General features: G+C 47.7%; 1 protein-coding gene across 1 annotated transcript in view; it reads left to right on the forward strand.

The window, feature by feature from the left end:
* The first annotated feature begins 17,242 nt into the window (after positions 1-17,242).
* GRHL3 (grainyhead like transcription factor 3) overlaps positions 17,243-22,084 on the forward strand; it is a 36,445-nt gene continuing 31,603 nt past the window's right edge. Inside the window, exon 1 of the mRNA XM_040229611.1 lies at positions 17,243-17,334. Within this exon, the coding sequence (XP_040085545.1) occupies positions 17,318-17,334 (17 nt within the window). The 5' untranslated portion in view covers positions 17,243-17,317. The remainder of the gene's footprint in view (positions 17,335-22,084) is intronic.

Here is a 22,084-nt window from a genome sequence, read left to right on the forward strand (position 1 = left end):
GGCAACCCACTCTAGTACTCTTGCCTGGAAAATCCCATGGATGGAGGAGCCTGGTGGGCTGCAGTCCATGGGGTCACTAAGAGTCAGACACGACTGAGCGACTTCACTTTCACTTTTCACTTTCATGCATTGGAGAAGGAAACGGCAACCCACTCCAGTGTTCTTGCCTGGAGAATCCCAGGGACGGGGGAGCCTGGTGGGCTGCCGTCTATGGTCGCACAGAGTTGGACACGACTGAAGCGACTTAGCAGCAGCAGCAGCAGCAGCAGCAGAACACATCCCTCTGACCTTAGGCCTCGGTATTCTCAGTGTAAAGTGGAGACTGATAATAGTAATACATACACACACATACATAATCACATAAAGCTTGGACAGTTCAATTCAGTCTCTCAGTAGTGTCTCTTTGTGACCCCATGGAATGCAGCACGCCAGGCTTCCCTGTCCTTCACCAACTCTTGGAGCTTGCTCAAACTCATGTCCATCGAGTCAGTGATGCCATCCAACCATCTTATCCACTGCACATAGATACTATTGTTTAGTTGCAAAGTCATGTCCAACTCTTTGCAATCCCGTGGACTGTAGCCCGCCAGGTTCCTCTGTCCATGAGATTTCCCAGGCAAGAATACTGCAGTGGATTACCAGGGGATCTTCCCAACACAGGGATGGAACCTGGGTCTCCTGCATTGGCAGGTATTATCTTTACAGTCTGAGACACCCTTAATTTGCCTATAATGTAGTATAGCTAATGTATATAATGTAATATAGCTAAACCATTCACATTTGTGATGCAGACTTTTCTGTTTTCAGACTTAATGGCTACCCGGTATCTCATGGGGATTAAGTGTGTGTATACATACATACATACATACATACATACATACATATATATGGCCTTGTGTGCTGCAGTCCATGGGGTCCAGGCCTCCTTGTCCATCACCAACTCCCAGAGCTTGCTCAAATCCATGTCCATTGAGTCGGTGACGCCATCCAACCATCTCATCCTCTTCATCCCCTTCTCCTCCCACCTTCAATCTTTCCCAGCATCAGGGTCTTTTCAGATGAGTCAGTTCTTCACATCAGGTGGCCAAACTATTGGAGTCTCAGCTTCAGCATCAGTCCTTCCAATGAATATTCGGGACTAATTGCCTTTAGGATTGATTGGTTGGATCTCCTTGCAGTCCAAGGGACTCTCAAGAGTCTTCTCCAACACCACAGTTCAAAAGCATCAATTCTTCAGTGCTCATCTTTCTTTATAGTCCAACTCTCACATCCATACATGACCACTGGAAAAACCAAAGCTTTGACTAGACAGACCTTGTTGGCAAAGTGATGTCTCTGCTTTTTAATATGTTGTCTATTTTGGTCACAGCTTTTCTTCCAAGGAGCAAGCGTCTTTTAATTTCATGGCTACAATCACCATCTGCAGTGATTTTGGAGCCCCCAAAATAAAATCTCTCGCAGTTTCCATTGTTTCCCCATCTATCTGCCATGAAGTGATGGGACAACTAAATATATGTATAAGGAACTTAGCACACAGCTTGGCTTCTGGCAGCTGAAATACATGATAGCTCTTGTTTCTTTCAAAATTAAAAAAAAATCATATAGTTTTATTTATTATTTGACTGTGTCCAGTCTTAGCTGCAGCTCTTGAGATATTTAGTTGTGGCATTCAAACTCTTAGTTACAGCATGTGGGATCTAGTACCCTGAACAGGGATCGAACCCAGGCCCTCTGCACTGGGAGTGCAGAGTCTTAGTCCCTGGACCACCAGGGAAGTCCCTGCTCTTATTTTTATGAATCTGGCTTCAATTCAATTTTGCAAACATTTGATGAGTACTTGCTGTGGGAGGGCCCTGGAGGGAGCTCACATCGGGGAGCAGACATGTACATGAATAATTCTAAGGGAAGGCGGTCTATGGTAAGCAATGTGTTGCTGGTATAGACGGAGTGCTTTGAGAGAATAACGGACAAAGGAGTGAATTCTTGGCAGGGTGACCTATGTGGCAGGATTTTTATTTCTAGATTAAATTTGCAACACAGGGAGCTGCACAGATCTTAAATGTACGATACAATGAATTCAGACAAACGTCCACACTCGTGTAACCACCGTCGGAATTAAGGTTGGAGGATGTCTCCATACCCGAAGAGCCCCCAGGCACCCCTCCCCTTCCAATCAAACCCTACTCCCCAAAGGCAACCACAGCTCTGATTGTTTTTTTTTCCCCACAACAGATTAGTTTTTGCCTATTTTTGACTTTTGTTTAAATGGAATTATTCATAATGTTCTCCTTTTGTGTCTTGCTTTCATTTAACACGGGTGGCCGGTTCTGAACTGAGCCTCGAAGCATTGCTAGGACTGACTACGTGACCGTGGGGGCAGGGGAGGGAATCTGAGGCAAAAAAGAATCGCTCGGGAAAAGGCAGGAAGGAAGAAACGCTGTATTTGGGGAGGTGGGTGCGACCAGAATGAGTACCCAATGGGAAGAAGTAGGAAAGAAGGATGAAAAGGTAGGTTGGAGTTTTGCTCTACAGAGTTTTAAATGCCAGGTCAAGGCATATAGACTTTATCCTGCAGGAAGCAGGGTACAGGGTTCCTGGACAATAAAGTGGACTGATGAGATCTGGGTTTTGAGAGCACATACATACAGCTGGCAGCGTAAGAATGGAGCGGGAAGAGCCTGGAGGCTGGGAGACCAAGTATTAGATCACTCACTGCTTCACCCTAAAATATTTATCTGATACTGGGATCTGGACTTTGACTTTTCTCCACTGCATTCCACCCCTGGCTTGGTCCTCGGAATAGGAAGTGAATAAAAGTTGGTAATCCCTGTCTGCTGGTTGTTTCAAATTCTGCTCCTCCTCTTCCGTACAAAACCCCTGATTTTTTCTGGAAGTAGCATCTTCATCAAATCGTGTTAAGAGACTCTTCGTCCCCATTGAGTCTGTCTTTCTTGAAGACCCTACTGATCAGATGTCATCTTAGATTATTTTGCATGTTATGTTAGATCAGCCCAGAGAAATAGGAAGGTCAACTTTATACTCTGGTGGCAAGCTGAGGGTAGCATCTAAGTATGTTCCACAGTGGATCACTGGTTCTACAGGTTTTGTAGGTATACAGTAGAGATGGGGGGAGATGATTTCATGGTCAGCTCAGTTTGTTGAAAAAACAAATGAAACAGGCTTTCTCACTGCAGAACTCTGGTGACTTGGCTTGATAGCTGTATACGGTTAATTTCTAGAAGAGTCTGGTATGAAGCTTCCTCCAAATGTTTTGATCCCAGAACCTTTTCTACCTGGAGCGTCTTGGGCATTCTTGTGTCTCCCAGGATACATTTTTGGGATTCCTTGAAATGACTTCAGAGGATTCGGAAACAGTTTGGGTCAGGAGAGTTACGGAGCAAACGGCACAGGAAACTGGAGCCAGAGCAGGGCTGAGCCAGCTGCTGTGAAGAAAAGGCAGCTGCTTCCTCAGGAAGGCACAGGGGCAGGAGGGAAGGAGGCAGGCTCGCCTGGGGCAGAGCAGTTACACAAGAGCAGGAAGAGGAAAGACACTTCCCAGCTAGAGAAGGAACAGTCTCACGGCTGGACTAGACCTGGAAAGGGCATCCATACTGCAGAATTCTTCCAGACTCTTTATCTTCAAAACTGGCTATATTTGGACCTGGTATTTGCTGGGCAGGGGGGAAAAGTCTATGGTAACTGGCCATTGGACATGCCAGTGACCAGGGAACAGGCTCCTCCATCTATCCCTGGAAACAGCCTCTTCCACAGACAGACGTGAAAGTAAAAGTCGCTCAGTCGTGTCCAACTCTTTGTCACACCCATGGACTATACAGTCCATGGAATTCTCCAGGCCAGAATACTGGAGTGGGGAGCCTTTGCCTTTCCCTTCTCCAGGGGATCTTCCCAACCCAGGGAATGAACCTAGGTCTCCCACACTGCAGGCAGATTCTTTACCAGCTGAGTCACAAGGGAAGCCCAAGAACACTGGAATGGGTAGCCTATCCCTTCCTGAGGGGATCTTCCTGACCCATGGATCGAACTGGGGTCTCCTGCGTTGCAGGCAGCTTCTTTACCAACTGAGCTATAACGGAAGCCCCAAGAGCCCTGAGCTATCAAAGGACTAAAAAGCGATCAGGTAGGTCTTCTAGAAAACTGAGCCTGAGGTTTCATGAAAGGTGGGCAGATCTCTGCCTGGGCACAGCTTCACCAATAAGGCTCCACTCAAGTCTGCATGAAGTCACGGCTGCAGTGGATGCCCTGCAGTAATACAAGTGCCAGCTCCGCCACTGACTCTGAACAAGTCACTTTATTTTTCTGGACCTCAGTTTTCTCACCTGAAAAATTAAAACCATATTTTTTCCCCCCACAGTGAAGCCAGTAATTTTTTAAGTAAGATAATGGACGTAAGATGTTTGGCACAATGCTGGGTACTCAAGGCTTCCTAAAAGGTCCCTCTGTTTGCTAGTTAGCACCAACAAATTCCTCTTAGACCCACTGTCTCTGTAAAGGTAAATTTGTTCCGTTAAAATGGTTAAGTGATGTTTTACTGTAGAGGGTAAAAACTGGTAGAACGAGTTGAAACAAACTGCTTTTCATTTTCGGCAAATCCCACCCAGCTCATCCCCCTGCGGCTTCAAACAGAGCATAAGAATAGCTCAGTGGGACTCTGCACTTCTGGAGACTCTCTGGGGAGGGACTCCCCTGTCCTTAGGGATGCTGGCCGCCTCCCCCTTTCCCAGCATCTGTCTCCTGCAGGGGGCTGCTGAGACAGCCAGGCGGGCCAGGAAGGGGGGCAGGGTCAGAGGTCGCTAGACCAAGAAGAAACAGTTCTATTTCCCTGGCGGGGCCTCTTTTACAACAAATCAGAACATTTTCAGGCTACAGAGGAAACATCCCTTGCCATAAACTAATCCTTTCTGATTAGACTCTTGCCTAAGGCACAGATGGGTAGAATCCTGGGGTACGGTGTTGGGGGCTGGCTGGCTCATTGTGATGCGGTTCATTGTGGCCTCCCCTTTGCTTTCTTCCCTGAGGCCTGGCTGTGACTCTAGTAAGCTTCCTGGGCTCTTTCTAACAGTTCCTTGGGTTGAGAAGGCTCAGTCTAGAGGCTGCTGGATGGGATGGCTTTTGAAGATGGTGTCAAGGGTCCTGGGAAATGTAATTTTGGCAGATGAAAACATCTGGTACTTTTTTTCCTTTCTGGGTTTATATATAAATATATAATAAGGTGTATATATATATATACACCTTCAAAGTCACAGTTCACAGATATTACATAGGTAAAAAGAACCCAACTGACCTTCAAATGCCAAACTTTAATTTCACAGTTGAAGAAACTCAGAGATGGGGAGTTAACTTGCCTAAGGTCTACACAGCCAACGAGCAGCAGGGCTGGAACTCATACCCCAATCTCTTGACTCCGGGTCCAGCACCTTCTCCCTCATTGCATAACAACAGGACTATGTACCAGGCACTATATTAAATGCCTCACATGCATTTAATCCTCATAACCACCCTATGCTGCTGCTGCTGCTAAGTCGCTTCAGTCATGTCTGGCTCTGTGTGACCCCATAGACGGCAGCCCACCAGGCTCCCCCGTCCCAGGGATTCTCCAGGCAAGAACACTGGAGTGGGTTGCCATTTCCTTCCCTAGTGCATGAAAGTGAAAGGTGAAAGTCGCTCAGTCGTGTCCGACTCTTAGCGACCCCATGGACTGCAGCCTACCAGGCTCCTCCACCCATGGGATTTTCCAGGCAAGAGTACTGGAGTGGGGTGCCATTGCCTTCTCCAACCACCCTATGAGGTAAATAATATTATTATTCCCATTTTTACAGATGAGAAAACAGACTCCTGAGAAACAAGTTATGAAGCTCAGGGTCCCAGCTAACGAAAGGCTGAGCCAGGTTTTGAACCAGGGTCTTGAGATCTGGAGCTGGTCACCATTCATAGGAAACTATCTAAGGAGCAACAAGCCTTCTAACTTGACAGCCTTAACTTTCAATCCCCCAAACCACCTCATAGGCCGCAAGGAATCTCCAGCAATTGGAGAGTGGAAGAGAGTGAAACAAACATAAGCTCCCGAGCTTGTCCCATCCGGACAGTGCTTGTGTCTGAGTTGTCACTTAGTTCAAGGATGGCCAAATGAAATACTGTGACCCTAAACTGGGCCATCAGTCAATTCAGAGACCACTAGGAAGTTGGAAGTACAAAGAGTCAAAGCCACTGGCTAGAGAGTCAAGTCTCTATCATCTGCCTATCAAGATTCTGATCTCCAGGGCGATTTCCCTAGGGTCCATCAGCGGGTAAAACTGCAGGGATCTGCACACGACCTAGGAGGGTATGAAGGACTGAGTTTACTGCGACAGGGAGGTGGGTTGAGGCTGAAGGAAATCTCTCTTTAGGGAGAACTGCCGAGGCATGACTCAGATTTCAGAGGCGCCTGGGCAGAGGGGAACATTCATGCTCACGTCCCCTGTGAGGCTGGGGAGCCTGGTGACTAACTCCCAGGCACACCTGCCTTGGGCTGAGTGTCCTGGGTGGCAGGAGCAAAGGAAGAGACAAGACAAGAACACACTGTTTCACTGGGGAGGCCAGCTAGGCCCATCCCTAATGATAGCAACAATAGCTTACATCATTAGGACTGAGTGTACAAAAGTGGTGTAAACGCTTTGCATGTGTTACCTCATGTAAAACCTTACAAAGTAGAAGTTTAAAGAGGAAGAAACGGAGGATCAAAGAGATCAAAGGACTTGCCCAAGGTCACACAGGTAGTAAATGGCAGACTCAAGATCTGAACTCAAGTAGCTCATCTCCAGAATCGAAGTTCCCAACCAGATGAGCTTTGCTGTGTATGTGTGTGTGCACCGAGGCAGGTGCGTCTGCAGATGACAGTGAACTCTCACGGAATCCTCCAGCACACACGAATCACTGTTATCTGAGAGTAAAACCGATTTCACAAAACTACAGCCACAGACAGAGAAAGGTGGAAAGGTTTTCCGCAACAGACGAATCTGATGAAGGTTCACCCACCAGGCTTCCGTGTGAGCAGAAAGAGACACATTGTTCATTCTCTCCCCACCCTGTGTATAGATGCTTGGCCAGAGCTGGCCCTCACTAAGTTCACTGAATGACTGCTTTTTCAGGCAACAGAAAATGGTGGTTCAGGGATTGAATTTATGAGCCAAACAGCCTGGGTTCAAATCCCGGCTTGGTCACTCAATTCCTTCACTCCTTTAAGCCTGTTTCCACACTTATAAAGCAGAGGTGATGACTGTACCTCAATCTTTGGGCAGTTGTAAGGATTGAGTGAAACAGGGCAGGTAACATGCTTAGCCCAGTCTGATATATAGTTACGTGTTCAAAAAATGAGAGCTACTGTTATAATTTTTAATGATGAAATTTAAAAAATCATTATAATAGTACTTTGGCCACCTGATGCAAAGAACCAATTCATTGGAAAAGACTCTGATGGTGGGAAAGATTGAAAGCGGGAGGAGAAGGGGACGACAGAGGATGAGGTGGTTGGATGGCATCACTGATGTGATGGACCTGAGTTTGAGCAAACTCGGGGAGTTGCTGCAGTCCATAGGGTCACAGAGAGTCAGACACGACTGAGCGACTGAACTGAATGATGAAATAAGTCTCCATACTCACTGAATGAACAAATGAATTGACGTGTGAACACAGCTGGATTCCAGAGCAACTGGGGTGGGGGTGACGGAGCCAAATAAACGAGCTGGTCTGGGAGGGAAAGCTGGCCATGCCACCGCAGGACACATGGCTAGGCCGTATGGGCAGCCTGTCTGGAACGCAGTCTGAAAGGTGAGCTGGGGCAAGTGAGGCGTGGTGAGTGGTTGCTGACCTTCCGAGTTAACTGCCCGCCTGAGGGACCTGATCTTGGTGTAAGATATGGTTCGCAGGTCCCTCTAGGCCAGTTTCTGAACTATTCCCCTTTCCTATCCCCACCGCTGGACCATCTTAACCCCAACTGAGAGACTTAAAAAAGTCTTCTGGGCAGGCCAGCGGAGGATTCAGCAAAACCCTCCCCTCGGTGAGCAAGGTCAAGCACTTAACCTCTGACCACGTGGACCTCTGCCTTCCCCAGAAAGTACAGAGCTCCCCTCCCACTACACCCTCCTCCAGTGAGATGAGATCTAAACAAACATCAGAGGCAGCCTTAGAAGGAAAACCCTTAAGGAAAAGGAAAGGACTTTATGGGTTAATTGTGCCTATCTGAACCTCCTTAAGCCTGGAGCAGGCCACACCTGTCCCAACCACCCCACCCTACCCCAGCTCCCTCTAACCTAGGATGGCAGCCCTGACTCCAGACCCTCACTTCTTCCATTCAGCAACTGGGGGTCCAGGATCCTCTCTGTACAAACCAGGCCTTGGACATTCTTCCTCTGTAGTTCCTCAAGGAGACCGTCATCTGAATACCCAAGTCCCCAGGGTGACCCCTTCAGATAGATGAAATACAGAAGAAAATGCATTTTCACCCTTGCTTGCCAGGGTGGTGGTAGGGACTAAGGTGCTTCTCACTTACTTTTGCTTGAAGCTCTCATTTATTTGGAAGCGGGCAGTATCTGGTTTAATGACCTTTTTCTGAAGTGGGCTGGTGATGGCCCACAGTGGTAGGAGGTGGGCTACTAGGGCCCGAGGCCAGGTCCCTGGAGAGAGTAAGCCTCAGGGGGCTGAGCCGGCCGGGTTCTGTTCTTCCCAGTGGGTCCTCTCCTTCCAGGACAGCAGCCACATTCTTCCTGGCACTGGTCTCTCTGGCTGCCTCCTGTTCTGGCTGGTTCCTGGCAACAGAGAAAGAATCTCCAGATAGCAGTCTGGCCACTTCTTCCTTCTCAGTTCAGGGATAAGCCTTCTCTGACTTGCTATTCCTTAGTAACTATAAAGAGTCTCTCTCTCTCTCTCTCTTTTTTTCTCCCTATTAATGGGAGAAATAATGTTGACAGATATACGAAAAGAATAAACTATAAATCGCCCCTGATCCTACCCCACCCCCGATACTCTCTGGTGTGTACCTTTCCTATTCTTTCTCCATTCATGGAAATGGGTTTTAAAAATAGGAAAGGACTCATTCACTAAAGGTAAAGAGTAGCTGAAAGACTTAAAAGTAGGGAATCAGACCCAGGTTCATTCGAGACCAGCTCAGAGATCCCTGGAAATGACCTTGGGTGGAGAAAACACCGGCAGATGGTGGAGGACAGGGAAGCCTGGTGTGCTGCAGTCCTTGGGGTCACTAAGAGCTGGACCGAGAGACTGAACCACTGCCAGACATTTCTCTTCTAGGCCTCACTTCCCTTGCTTGTAAAATAAAGATAATAGCACTTACTTCACTTGGTTGTTGTGAGGATTAAATGAAACTAAACAACTGAGCTCAGTGCCTCGAACACAGTAAAGACTCAAAAATGCTAATAATTGTGCTGTAAGCAGAGGAAGTAATTTTCACGGTGTTAAGGGGCTTTCTATAGCATCCTTTTGAACTGTGATTCAATATCCAACTATATTCAAGGATCTTAATTTACTTCACTGAGCTTCTGCTGAAGGGTATTTATATTAATTCTAATTTTTCAGAATTATAAACAATGCTCTGATGCATATCCTTGCAGATAACTCTCCACACACAGATTATTTGCTTAGGCTAAATTCCTATGAGTGAAAATGTAAGATCAAAGGATGAGTTGAAATCTAACTCCAAAGTCTGGACTGATTCACACTCCCTCCAGCAAGGAGACAGCTTGCTTTCTCTCACCCTTGCCAACACCATTTTCTTTCATCTTTATCAACTTGATAAGTGGAAAAAAAAAAAAAGCAAACCTGCTTCTCTGTTTCCAGATTTTTTTTTTTCTTTTAAGGGAGCTCTCAGGATGACTTGAGACCCCATGATTCCTCATGTCCTTCCATTCCTCTCAGAAGGAATGTAGGTGGTGTTATTGGCAGAACTGTGATAAAAATCTAAAGTACAGAGTGTAAAAGGGCCTGGAGGCTGCCCACTCCTTGTCCTGATTCTTCATAAATACAACTTCCAGGTCCTTCCGTGCCTTCTAGTTAGGGCTATATTCTGTATGCTGGGTGTGTGGCCTGTCCCTCCACTTAAGTCCAGGGACGGGGTAGAGAGGAACATCAGGATGAAACAGGGCTTTAGGTGCACACCGAGGACAGTATTACGGGACCCACAGGATCCATAATGGTATCTACGGTGATGCTTTGTCCCAAATCTGAAGTTCCAATCCAAACTCCTTTGCTTCAGTAGGGGTGTTTTCTTTAAGCCTCAGTTTACATATCATGTGGGGCCAGTGACAACATTCTGCCCTGCCTCTCTATGGCTTTATCAGAGAAGATAAACCATAGGAAAACACTATGTAAGCTGAAAAGAGCTTTACACATAGAAGAGGCTTTTTTTTTTTTTTTTCCCCTGACTGCACTGAGCAGCTTGCTGGATCTTATTTCCCAGACCAGGGATTGAATTCTGGCCTTAGCAATGAAAGTGCGGAATCCTAACCACTGAACCACCAGGGAATTCCCTGAAGGAACTGTTTTTAAGGAAGGTTGAGTGCTGAGTGCCACAAACTGTGTAGTCAGGCCAATAATAGGTGGTGGCTGGGGATCCCTTTCTAAGCTGGGTGCTCACCTATAATACCAGCTACCTACTCCTGGCCATTAGGTCTACATGGAGACCTTATTTACTCTGCAGATCAATCCCACTGAGGGACGATGGGGACCCTGAAATTTACAGACTGAGTCACTGGCCCAAAGGTATATGCTAATAACAGGAAGGGCAGGGATTCAAACTTGGAGGTCTTTCCTTGGGGGTGGGGACAGAAGGCAACAGCTGATATGCCAGAATGTCAATGACCTTGTGTAAATTATACACATTGGTTCATTTTTCATTTATTCAACAAATATTTCTTGAACACTTGTTGAGATCTGGGACAAAGTACCAAGGGAGGTTTTTCCTTGTATAGTTCCTGCAGTCCAAATGCTAACAAATCCTTCCTTACCTTGTAAGTGCTATCAACCAACCTACCTACTTTCTTTGCCTCCTTCCTTCTTTCCTTCTACCCATCCATCCATCCATCCATGACTTTGTTCCAAAAGGGAACACAGGAGGTTGAAAGGACTGTGCCCATGGCTTTGGGGTCAGGTAGAGCTTGATTTGATCTTACTTGAATACTCAGTAGATAGCCAAGTGATCTTTGATGAGTTACCGCACCTTTCTGAGGCTGCTCCTCCTCTGTAAGGTGGGGAAAATTATAACAACTATGCCACGGGACTCAAGACAATTACGTGATATGTACTAAGACATCTAGAACTGTGCCTGGCACATACTAAGGACACCATGATATCTCCTTTAATTCTCATAGTGATCATTTCACTGAGGAGGAAATCTGAGTAATGAGGAGGTGAAGTTGCTTGTCCAAGGCCTTGGGCAGCTGACTCTGGAGTTGCTCAACACTCTAGTTGTTGTCTGTCTGGAAAGAATAACGTGATCCCATTTTGCAGGGAGGAATGACACAAAGCATTTAAAGAAAGCTTCACAGAGTAAGTGCTCAATAAATGATAATAATTCTAATCAAGATCTGCTCTAATTCCTGATTTCACTGCCCAGAGCCTTCAGGTTGGAGAGCCCTATTCTCCATTCATGCATCTTATAGGGAAGCTCTCAGCAAGGACTCTGAGCTTTTATTATCTTTATCTCCACTTTTACTCCAGGAAGAATGGGACATTATGACCATTTAGTCAAAGGGCATTTATTTTGATTTAATTATGGCAGAAAGTGAAGAAGAACTAAAGAGCCTCTTGATGAAAGTAAAAGCAGAGAGTGAAAAATTTGGCTTAAAGCTCAACACTCAGAAAACTAAGATCTTGGCATCTGGTCCCATCATTTCATGGCAAATAGATGTGGAAACAGTGGCTGACTTAATTTTGAGGGGCTCCCAAATCACTGCAGATAGTGACTGCAGCCATGAAATTAAAAGACGCTTACTCCTTGGAAGGAAAGTTATGACCAACTTAGATAGCATATTAAAAAGCAGAGACATTACTTTGCCAACAAAAGTCCATCTAGTCAAGGCTATGGTTTTTCCAGTAGTCATGTATGGATGTGAGAGTTGGACTAAAAGAAAGCTGAGTGCAGAAGAACTGATGCTTTTGAACTGTGATGTTGGAAAAGACTCTTGAGAGTCCCTCGGACTGTGAGGAGATCCATCAGTCCATCCTAAAGATTAGTCCTGGGTGTTCGTTGGAAGGACTGATGTTGAAGCTGAAACTCCAATACTTCAGCCACCTTATGTGAAGAGCTGACTCATTTGAAAAGACCTCGATGCTGGGAAAGATTGAGGGCAAGAGGAGAAGGGGACGACAGAGGACGAGATGGTTGGATGGCATTACCGACTCAATGGGCATGAGTTTGGGTCAACTCTGGGAGTTGGTGATGGACAGGGAGGCCTGGCGTGCTGTGGTTCATGGGGTCGCAGAGTCAGACACGACTGAGCGACTGAACTGAACTGAATGACATTTAAACTGGGATTTTGTTTATAATTCCTAATCACAAAAGCACAACCAATGCAGAAACTTTGGTCAGGGAGGAGAAGGATAGGGAAACAATTAAAATTTTGTCATCCTGGGGAATTCTTTGGTGGTTCAGTGGTTAGGGCTCTGCGCTTTCACGGCTGTGGGCCTGGGTTCAACCCCTGGTCACGGAACTAAGATCCCCAGTTGGGGATGTAAGATAACACAAGCCGCCACATGGCCAAACAAACCAAATAAATAAATAGAATTCTGTCATTTCGGCACCCATAGAGGAACTGTCGACATTTGGGTATTTGTCCTTTCCATGTTTTTATATAGGTCAAAAAATGGTCATTAAGTGTGGAACCACCATAAAGTTTTAACGTGTTAGAAAAGGACGAGCTGTTAGCAGGGCATCCACGTTCAACACTGCAAGGCCCCTACTGTAAACAGCACTGTGAGTGTGCATCGCACAAGCTGCAGAGACATACAAAGCAGCTCTGGCTCTCAGCAGTCACCTAACTCAGTGGTCCTAACCTTTCAGTTCAGTTCAGTTGCTCTGTCGTGTCCGACTCTTTGTGACCCCATGGACCGCAGCACGCCAGGCCTCCCTGTCCATCACCAACTCCCGGAGTTTACTCAAACTCATGTCCATTGAGTCCGTGATGCCATCCCATCTCATCCTGTGTTGTCCCCTTCTCCTCCTGCCGTCAATCTTTCCCAGCATCAGGGTCTTTTCAAATGAGTCAGTTCTTCCCATCAGGTGGCCAAAGTACTGGCGTCTCAGCTTCAGCATCAGTCCTTCCAATGACTATTCAGGACTGATTTTCTTTAGGATGGACTGGTTAGATCTCCTTGCAGTCCAAGGGACTCTCAAGTGTCTTTTCCAACACCACCATTCAACAGCATCAGTTCTTCAGCACTCAGCTTTCTTTATGGCCCAACTCTCACATCCATACATGACTACAGGAAAAACCATAGCTTTGACTAGATGGACCTTTTTTGGCAAAGTAATGTCTCTGCTTTTTAATATGTTGGTCATAACTTTTCTTCCAAGGAGAAAGGGTCTTTTAATTTCATGGCTGCAGTCACCATCTGTGATTTTGGAGCAAAAACTTTCCTAACAGTTACTGAGTGCTATGTGTCAGACTCAAATTCATGTCCACTGAGTCGGTGAAGCCATTTAACCATCTCATCTTTTGCCATCCCCTTCCTTTTTGCCGTCGATCTCTCCCAGCCTTCATGGACACGAATTTGAGCAAATTACTGGGAGACAGGGGAGGACAGAGGAGCCTGGAGTGCTGCAGTCCATGGAGTGACCGAGAGTTGGACATGACTTATCGACCAAAGAACAACAAAGTGCCAGGCAGGCTTCCTTGGGGGCTCAGTGGTAAAGAACCCGCCTGCCAGTGCAGGAGACACAGGGCTGATCCCTGGGTCAGGAAGATTCCCTGGAGGAGGAAATGGCAGCCCACTCCAATATTCTTGTCTGGGAAATCCCATGCACAGTGGAGCCTGGACTACATGGGCTGTAGTCCCTGGGATTGCAGAGTCGGACTCTACTGACTACACAACAACATTGCACTTCATCTACATTATCCTATTTAATCCTCATAATAACCTTACGAGGGGGATACCATGTTTATAACCATTTATAGGTGAGGAAGCAGACTCAGAACGCTTAAGTCATTGGCCCAAAATCACACAGCTAGTAAACAGTTGGGCTAGGATCTGAACCCAGGTCAGTCTCAGAGTAATACTATCAGATAGCACAGATAACTCTTAGCACTATGCTTGCAATATACAAACATGAAATAAATTGCAGTCATCATTACCTACTGTTATTATTGTGAATACAATCATTATGTCACATACAATTGGTGAGTCTCTGTTTTCAATCTCCTCTGCCAAGAAACCAAGAACTGGGCCAATCCAAGAAGGGGAAGAGATGCCAGCCCAGCTGCGCCCTGGGCTGTGCCCACGCCACACAGGAGTAGGAAAGGGGTAGGAGTGGGGGCAAAGCTTGGGTAGCGTCTCTCTAAAAAACCTGGCATCTCTGAATCCTTCAGCGAAGGCCTAGAATAGCCAACGCCCTCAGACTGGGAGGCTTAGCTCCTGCTGGAGGGGGTCCTAGCAACCTTATCAACTGGCTCCTGCCAACCTACCCTGGACCACAGTCCCTCCATCTCATCCAGGTGCCTTCTGGACATTTCATGTGTGGAGACGTTAAAAACCCTCTGCCCCACAACCTGCTGATCTCTGTAGATGGGTGAGGGCGATTAAAGAGTCACAATCCAGAGGTGTAGAGAGAGAGGACCCATTTAAAAAGCCCAGCAAGCACAGACACGCTGCCTGGGTTCCCAGTCTCCACCTGAGCCCAGCCAGCATGAGTCATCCCCATGGCCCTTTACCAGGAGTTGCAACACAGCTGAAAGAAACTTCACAGCCTTCCAGGAGGCGGGCAGACAGGGACACAGACAAGTGTGCCATCCTTCGGGCAGTACTAAGCTCTGCAGTTACAACTGGCACCAAATGGCCCTCCTGCCACCAATAAACCCTGCCAAGGGCTTGGGCATCCAAGCTCTGCTCTCTGATCAGATCCCAACTCTAGCGCTACCACTCCTAGGCCATGCAGCTTGAGGAACTTATTTAATCACTTCATACCTCCATCTCCTCATCCCTAAAGCAGGGATAACACAAGGGCCTATGGCATACAGAGGTTTTAAGGAGACAAGGTACGCAAAGGCTTAGCACAATGCCTGATGCGTGAGGTACGCTGGGCACCGACCACGTGCCAGACACCATGGAAGGCACTGGAGATTCAACAGTGACCCAGACAAGGTCTCTCCTCTTACAGAGTTTACATTCTAGAAGAAGGGATGAAAGACAATAAACAATTTAGAGAGATGTCCAAAAGTCACAAGGGATTCAGAGAGCCAGAATTAAGTGGTGTGATAGAGTGACTGAATGTCTACTTTAACAAGGGTAGCGGGAGAGGCGTGCTCTGAAGAGGTGGCTTCATCAGCAATTATTATGATTATTTACTGTTATTTGTCAGGACCCCCTCCATTGTCCCCAGCATAGCTTCCAGCGAGGAACGAACCTCTGACCATTTTCAAACCCAGTATCCTCTCTCCACAGGCCTGACCACACCCCAAGAGGGCGCCTCTGGATTCTGGCCTTACCTTGAAAACCTCCATCAGACTGGCAGCAGTAGCTGAAACTCCACCTTTCCCTGAGAGAGAAAGGAGTGGGCCAAGGTGAGGCTCTCAGGAAGACAGAGGAAAGGGATGATGTGTCAAAAGGTGTGTGTGTGTGGCGGGTGGAGGTGGGGGGTGGGGAGTAGAAAAGAGAGAGAGAGAGAGGAAAACAAAAGATACCAAGACTGGCTTAGACTTCAGTTCAGATTACTTGTGGTGGAAGCTCTATAAAAAGTTCTAGCATTCTCCTGTTTGTTTGTGGATCTTCTGGGTTTACCAACCTTGTTCTTTATGGAAGACAGCTCATGGCAATCATTCCACAATTACTTAGTCTAACAGGCAACTGATTTCTCCTGCGTTTCCAATGCAGAATGAAGCACTTACTGGAGTTTGGGAAATGACCGGCTAGCTAAAGGTTTCGAAGGTGATCGATTTCAACTTTTCCATCCCTTGTGTGCTGGCCAGAGGTATGTGGTTTGCTGACATCTCACTCAGATCTGTATCACACCAAATAAAAGGCTGCCTGCCTCCTACACCCCCACTCCTGGCCACCAACACACACACACACACCCCCCAGATCATAAACTCCAAGAGCAGTGACCTGTCTTTTTGACCTGTCTCCCCAGAACCCAGAGTAGGGCCTGGCACACATTAGGTGTTCCATACATGTCTGCTGAATTGAGGCCAGTGACTTCAGCTCAAAGGGACAGCCACGTTCGGGGTGAGATGACTGAAGATTCAGATCTGGGCTCTGACACTCACTAGCTCATGCCCTTGGGCAAGTCACGTTTACCCTCCGGCTTCCATTTCCTCACCTGTGAAGTGTGTGGCGGGGGGGAGGAAGAGAGAGTGCTACCACAGTGGGTTGCTGAGAGCCATCAAGAGAAATCACCTGAATAACTGTAAAAGACTATTCAGAAATAAGGGTTCCCTTAAAGGGAGAGCTCTAGGAAAAAAGAAAGGGGCCTTGCACAGAGGCCCTCAAGGGAAGATCTGCTCTCTCCTCTGGGAATTCCCTGGTGGCTGTGAAGTAGTCCATGCTGGCTAGGGGAGGAGGCCAAGGGAATTTAGCAGGGTGGTGGTAGCGCGGGAGGGGGGTGGGGGGAAGGATGTTCCAATGTTCCAAGTATCCAGGATACTAGAAACAGGAATCGAGATTTCCTGCAGCCAAGTATCTGTTGGTCCCTGTACTTTTCCTCTGGCTATCTTCTCTCCAGCATTTTTTTTTTTTCTCCTCCCTCCTACCTCATCTCCACTCCCACCCCCTCACCAAGGAAGGAATTGGCCAGTTCCACCCAGCCAGCCCCCCCATGGCTCCGCCCCCAACTCGGCAGGCCAAGAGTTAACAGCTGCACCTGTTGAGGTATACCTGCTGTCGCCGGCACCTGTACCTGTAGCCAATCAGCGCCAGCACTGCCGGGAACCTACCTGTCAGCAGAATCCCCACACTGAAACCTCAACATAAATCAAACAGTTCCCTGGGCAGGGAATGTCTGTGTCAGGCGAGAATTAGAGACGAGCGGTCAGCAGAGCCTCAGTGCCCGGTGCCGATCCATCGTTCCAGCCTGGGAGCCTGGGAGCCTGGGAGCAGGAAGATGTCGAATGAACTTGAGTGAGTAAACAACCGTGGATGCCTGGCGCTCTCTGAGCGGGGAGGCTGTATGGGGTTTCTAGAAGGGGAAAGGGCAGGGAGACCGGCGCCAAGATTCACAGAGCAATTTGTAAGGGTAAATGAATGGGCTGACGATCTCACTCTGGCGTGTTGAGGCAAGCCCCGTTTCAAGCGAGAGCTGAGTGTTTCCCTGGGAAAATCTTTTTTTTTTTTTTCTCTCCTTTCTCTCTCTGCTGAGCAGTTTCGAGCCAGGTAGGGAAACACAGGACTGAAACTGTGAAGGCTTTCGGTACCACTTTCTGATACATCGAAGGGGCCCTGGAAGTCAGAGACAGCGGCCAATCCTATCTAGGCTTTCCATTTTCTTGCCCCAGAGAACTTTTTTGAGGTGGTTCTAAGAACTGTCTTAGGCAGAGAGTTGGGTTTTTCTAAAGGGACTTGCTTGTTGGGTTGGAATAGTCCCAAGTGGGAAAGTTAAATGTGCTGGTTAAACATATGCACTCTTTAGTCGGCTTGACCTATGTTCGAATCCAGGCTCAGCTCCTCATGTGCTGTGTGATCTTGATTTGGACAAGTCATTGAACTGATCTGGGCTTCATTTTCCTCATCTAGAAAATGGGTACAAGGATGTTCTATAGGATTATTGAGAGTTAAGTGTGATAAACTCTGTAAAATGCTTAGCACAGAGCCAAGGTCTGAAGAAGCATTCAATAAAATGTGGTTGACTTCATGCAGAGGCTGTTCTAAAGCTGAGGAGGCTGAGCTGTGGTTTTCAGTGAGGTCATCTCTACTGCCTGACAGGACGCAGGTGACTTCTTCCCCACAACTGGGATTTAGAATCCCTGCTGGCTGATGCTGACTTTCACCATGGACTCCCAGCTCGGGGTCCAGACCTCAGAGAAGGTGGGATGAGGCTGGGATTCTGGGCTGCTGTAACCTGAGTTTAGGGAGCTGGCAGAAACCAGGCTCCTAAAACACAGACTGTCCTTTTCCTTCCACCCTCAAAGGTAAGAGGGCAGAGTCAAGGACTGAACAATATTTTTTTTCCTAGCTACTCCTTAATAGATTAAGAACATGAAGACCTAACAGCATAGCGTGTGGTGGGGCCTGACTGCAGACAAGTTTCCATGATACCAGTCAGCTCTTGGATTCTCCCGGGTTAGCCATCTATGTCCATGGTAGAATCACTGGCCATCAGATTTCTCTGGAATGGGGTTGATAACGTGTTAACAACTGGAATAAGAGCAGGTCAATGGAGCCAACACCGAGGTTCAAGTTCTAGCTCTGCCACTAATCAGCTGTGTGACTTTGGCCAAGCCACTTCACCTGAGGGTCAGTTTCCTCACCTGTAAATTGTGGTCATATTGGTACTCACTTAATGGAGCTGTTGGGGTATCCAGTAACTTTAGAAAAGCAATTGGTTTAAATCCTGGTTAAGGAGCAATCTAAAATACCTTTGTTACTTCATACAGAAATAACTAATCAATAAGCATTTCTTGCTTTCTATTATTATTTCTAATATTTTAAATCTAATTTAATATTTCTAGTATTCTTTCAATATTCTATTAGTTCTTGCTTTCTATTATTCTATACTTTGAAAACAAAAAACATCTGCTGTGTCTCCATCCCATTTAGCTCTGCTAGTCAGCACAGCAGAGACTGCAGACAGAAATGTATTCATTGGTGTTGCTTAGGGCTAAGTGTCTTGAAGCTGGGCTGCTCGAACAAAAAGGTTTCCTGCATTTCTCCTCCTTAATGATTTGAGTCTGAAGTCAGAGTTCCTGACAGTGGAGGCTTCTCCAGTTGGGGTGGGGTGAGGGGAACCTGTGCCTGCTGAGTAATTGCAGGTAGAGTCTGAAGTCATCACTAAAGATTACAATGACAGAGTCTCAGTGCCTGGGGGCTCAAGTGCCTTTACTGATAAAGGGGGGTTGGGGGCGGAATCCACTGCTTGGCTTGCAAGTTTTGAGCTGCTTGTGCTGCGGGTACTATCTTGCTGCTGCCCTGCCCCAGAAGTTCAGTTAAAGAGAACTGGTCCTCGCATCCCTCTTGATCCGGAAGGAATGACCACCTCTTGCCAGGCCCTGATATAGTGGGAAAAGCCCGACTTGCACAAGAGTCTAAAGTCTGCCACTTAGTAACTTCAGGATCCTAGTGAATCTGCTTCTCTTCCCTGACCCTCAGTTTCCTAGTCTCTTCAGTAAGGAGACAGACATCTACCTGGTCGGGAAAACAGGGGCACCCGAAGGTGGACCACCCAATCCGGTGGAGGAGCTCCATAAATGTGAGAGCCCAATTACTAGGCCACTTCGAAGGCTGGCTCTTGGCGGGCATGGAGGCCAAGCAGTGGAGTTAAAAGCCAGCTCAAAGCAGCTGGCAGGTGGGGCGCACGGGACTTTTCATGTGGTTGGGGCTGGGCGCATCTGCCAGCCTCCAGTCCTCCACAAACCGCTGGTGCCTCCAGCCCGCGGTTCCTACCCAGCGCCTCGGGGGCTGGAGCCGGTCGCAAGAGATCTTGGGGCGCCGGGGGCGCCGGAAGTCGCTGCCAGACGCCCTTTTCTCGCGGGAAACGGCTCCACGAGAGAGCTATACGGGTCGCAGTAAGGCTGCCATGTTTGGAGAAGCATCTTTGTTGAACGCGAGGGTGTATTGGGCGCCTGGTTGGCCAGTGCTGTCCCGTCCCGTCTGTTGAGGAAATGAAGGGTGTAGAGATTAAGTATTCAGCACGCAGTAGGTCTGTGGAATGAAGGAAAGAGAGGGAAGTGAGGGAGGCACGCTGGGATTCCCCTTTCGCCACAGTCTGGCCCCCACCACCTGTCTGAAACCATCTTCCTCCCCGAAGCTGTCTGAATCTGAAACCATCTTCCTCCCTGAAGCTTGGAGAGCCTCAAGGGAGGGTAGGAGGGGGACCCGACCCATCCCATCCCGGTCTGTGACCTCAGGCCTCGCCGCCGCCGCCGCTCCACCCAAGCTCCGAGAGCGCTTGGGCTCCAGACTGCCTGCAGCGCTGAAAGAGTTAACCAGGAACGCCTCCCGCTGTGGTTTTGTGGTCGAAACCATGATTGCCAGGAGCAAATTTTTGTCGTGTTATTAAAAGTCAGAGCTACGCTGCTGGTGAATGAAAAGTTAAAAACCCTCGTTAAGACCGGGCTGTAAAACAGGCAACTGGGCCGAGAGGCCCCTGCGAGGACCCTAAGGGCGGCGGCGCCTGCCACTCGGTCTGCTGCTCTCTCCTAGTAGGAGTCCCCTGTCGGTGTCTGGAGCCCAGAGGGTCTTCAGGGGTCCACAGGGAGGACGACGGGGAGGAAGAGTCTCAGGGCTGTAAACGTAAAGAGCGTATCTATCCAAAGCACCCTTTGGTTAAAACAAAAGTAACAGCCAAGTCTTTATTTGAGCGCTGACTGTACAGTGGACAGAGGGTCCGGTATTTGATAAGGAATCATCTCCTGTAACCCTCCCAGCACTTCAGTGAGGGATGGGAGTATAAATACAATTTTGCAAGTGAGGGGATTTCAGCTTGTCCCAGGCCCGCCCCCCCCCCCCCCCAGATCTTGCTGAAGAGCTGGGATCTTATAAGGGGCCAAAAGGATGCTCCACACTAATGTGTCACCCTGCTTCTCACCAGCATGGATGTTGAAAATTGATGAGATACTGCCAGACTGTTAACTGTGCTTATCTCTGAGCAGAGGAATGTGGGTGAATTCTAGTCTCTCTATTCCAATGTTTCTGTATATTCCATGTGTTATATATTGTGTTTTACAAAGTGACCCTGTGTCACTTTTGAAATGAGGAGCGAGAGGAAAGAGTCATAGTTTTTTAAAAGAGAATTATTGGTTCACCTTAAAAAACAAAAAAACGGTATTCTCAAAGTGTGATCCTTGGACCATCATCATCAGCGTCATCAGCTGGGAACTCCATAGAAATGCAGATTCTCAGCCCCACCCTAGAGCTACTGAATCAAAAACTCTGGGGGTGGGGTTCAGCAATATGTGTTTTAACAAGCCCTCCAGGTGATTCTGATGCTTGATCAAGTTTAAGAACCACTGGCCTAGAAGACCTGGCAAAGGATGGGAAAGCAGGAGGTTCCCAATTCCATGCTGACCTGAGTCAGCAGGCTGAGAGTTTTGCTATGGGGTCACACCTGTGTTTGAGCCCAGCTCTGCCAGGTAGGATCCCCTGGTGGCTCAGACAGTAAAGAGTCTGCCTGCAGTACGGGAGACCTGGGTTCGATCCCTGTGTTGGGAAGATCCCCTGGAGAAGGAAATGGCAACCAACTCCAGTATTCTTGCCTGGAGAATCCCATGGACGGAGGGTCCTAGCAGGCTACAGTCCATGGGGTCACAAAGAGTCAGACAGGACTGAGCAACTTCACTTTCCTTTCACTTTTCCTGACAGGTACAGAGTGGGTAACTTTTGGATGGGCTCTTTAATCTTGTCAGTGTTTCTGCATATGTAAAGGGGTGATAACACCCACCTCACAGGGTGTGGATGAGAATGAAAAAGCACAAGGCCTGACTTATAAAATAACTTAGTTGCTTTCCTTCCCTTGTCTTCCTTACCCTGTCTGAAACTCAAGTTTTTGCATTGGAGGTGGTGGTGGTTTAGTTGCTAAGTTGTGTCCAATTATTGGGACCCCGTGTACTGTAGCCTGCCAGGCTCCTCTGTCCATGGGATTCTCCAGGCAAGAATACTGATGTGAGTTGCCATTTTCTTCTCCAGGGGATCTTCCCTACCCAGGAATCAAACCTGG

This window comes from Oryx dammah, unplaced genomic scaffold (assembly GCF_014754425.2).
Source record: "Oryx dammah isolate SB20612 unplaced genomic scaffold, SCBI_Odam_1.1 HiC_scaffold_27, whole genome shotgun sequence".
NCBI lineage: Eukaryota > Metazoa > Chordata > Mammalia > Artiodactyla > Bovidae > Oryx > Oryx dammah.